The sequence below is a fragment of the Merops nubicus genome, unplaced genomic scaffold (assembly GCF_000691845.1).
Source record: "Merops nubicus isolate BGI_N331 unplaced genomic scaffold, ASM69184v1 scaffold29941, whole genome shotgun sequence".
Lineage (NCBI taxonomy): Eukaryota > Metazoa > Chordata > Aves > Coraciiformes > Meropidae > Merops > Merops nubicus.
In genome coordinates, this window is record NW_008586729.1 from 1 (window position 1) to 331 (window position 331).

Consider the following 331-nt stretch of genomic DNA (forward strand, 5'->3'; position numbering starts at 1 on the left):
GAGGACGGCGGCTGCTGCTGGTAGACTGGGGAGGGGCAAACACGGGGCTGTGAGCCAGGGCTGGGCCACCAGATGCCCCCAGAGGGAGCCACCTGCTGGCCCTGGCAAGCCCCGGGCCGGTGGTAGCCCCTCCCTGCCCTACCTGGGTTGCTGGGCTGGATGTGATGGGGCTGCTGGTGCTGCTGCTCCGCGGGTCTGCGGTAACTGCTGCTCTCCTGGGAGTTCCTGCGCTCCAGCTCAGCACCCTCGCTGGGGCTCGGGCCCATCCTGCTCCTCTCGAACTCTTCATGGTACTTTATCTGCAGCCACGGGAGGGAAGGACAGGTCAGAG

General features: G+C 67.4%; 1 protein-coding gene across 1 annotated transcript in view; it reads right to left on the reverse strand.

The window, feature by feature from the left end:
• Nucleotides 1-6: 6 nt before the first annotated feature.
• LOC103781043 (LIM and SH3 domain protein 1-like) overlaps nt 7-331 on the reverse strand; it is a gene marked incomplete at both ends in the record, with an annotated part of 4131 nt that continues 3806 nt past the window's right edge. Inside the window, 2 exons of the mRNA XM_008948746.1 lie at nt 7-25; nt 143-299. Of these exons, the coding sequence (XP_008946994.1) occupies nt 7-25; nt 143-299 (176 nt within the window). The remainder of the gene's footprint in view (nt 26-142; nt 300-331) is intronic.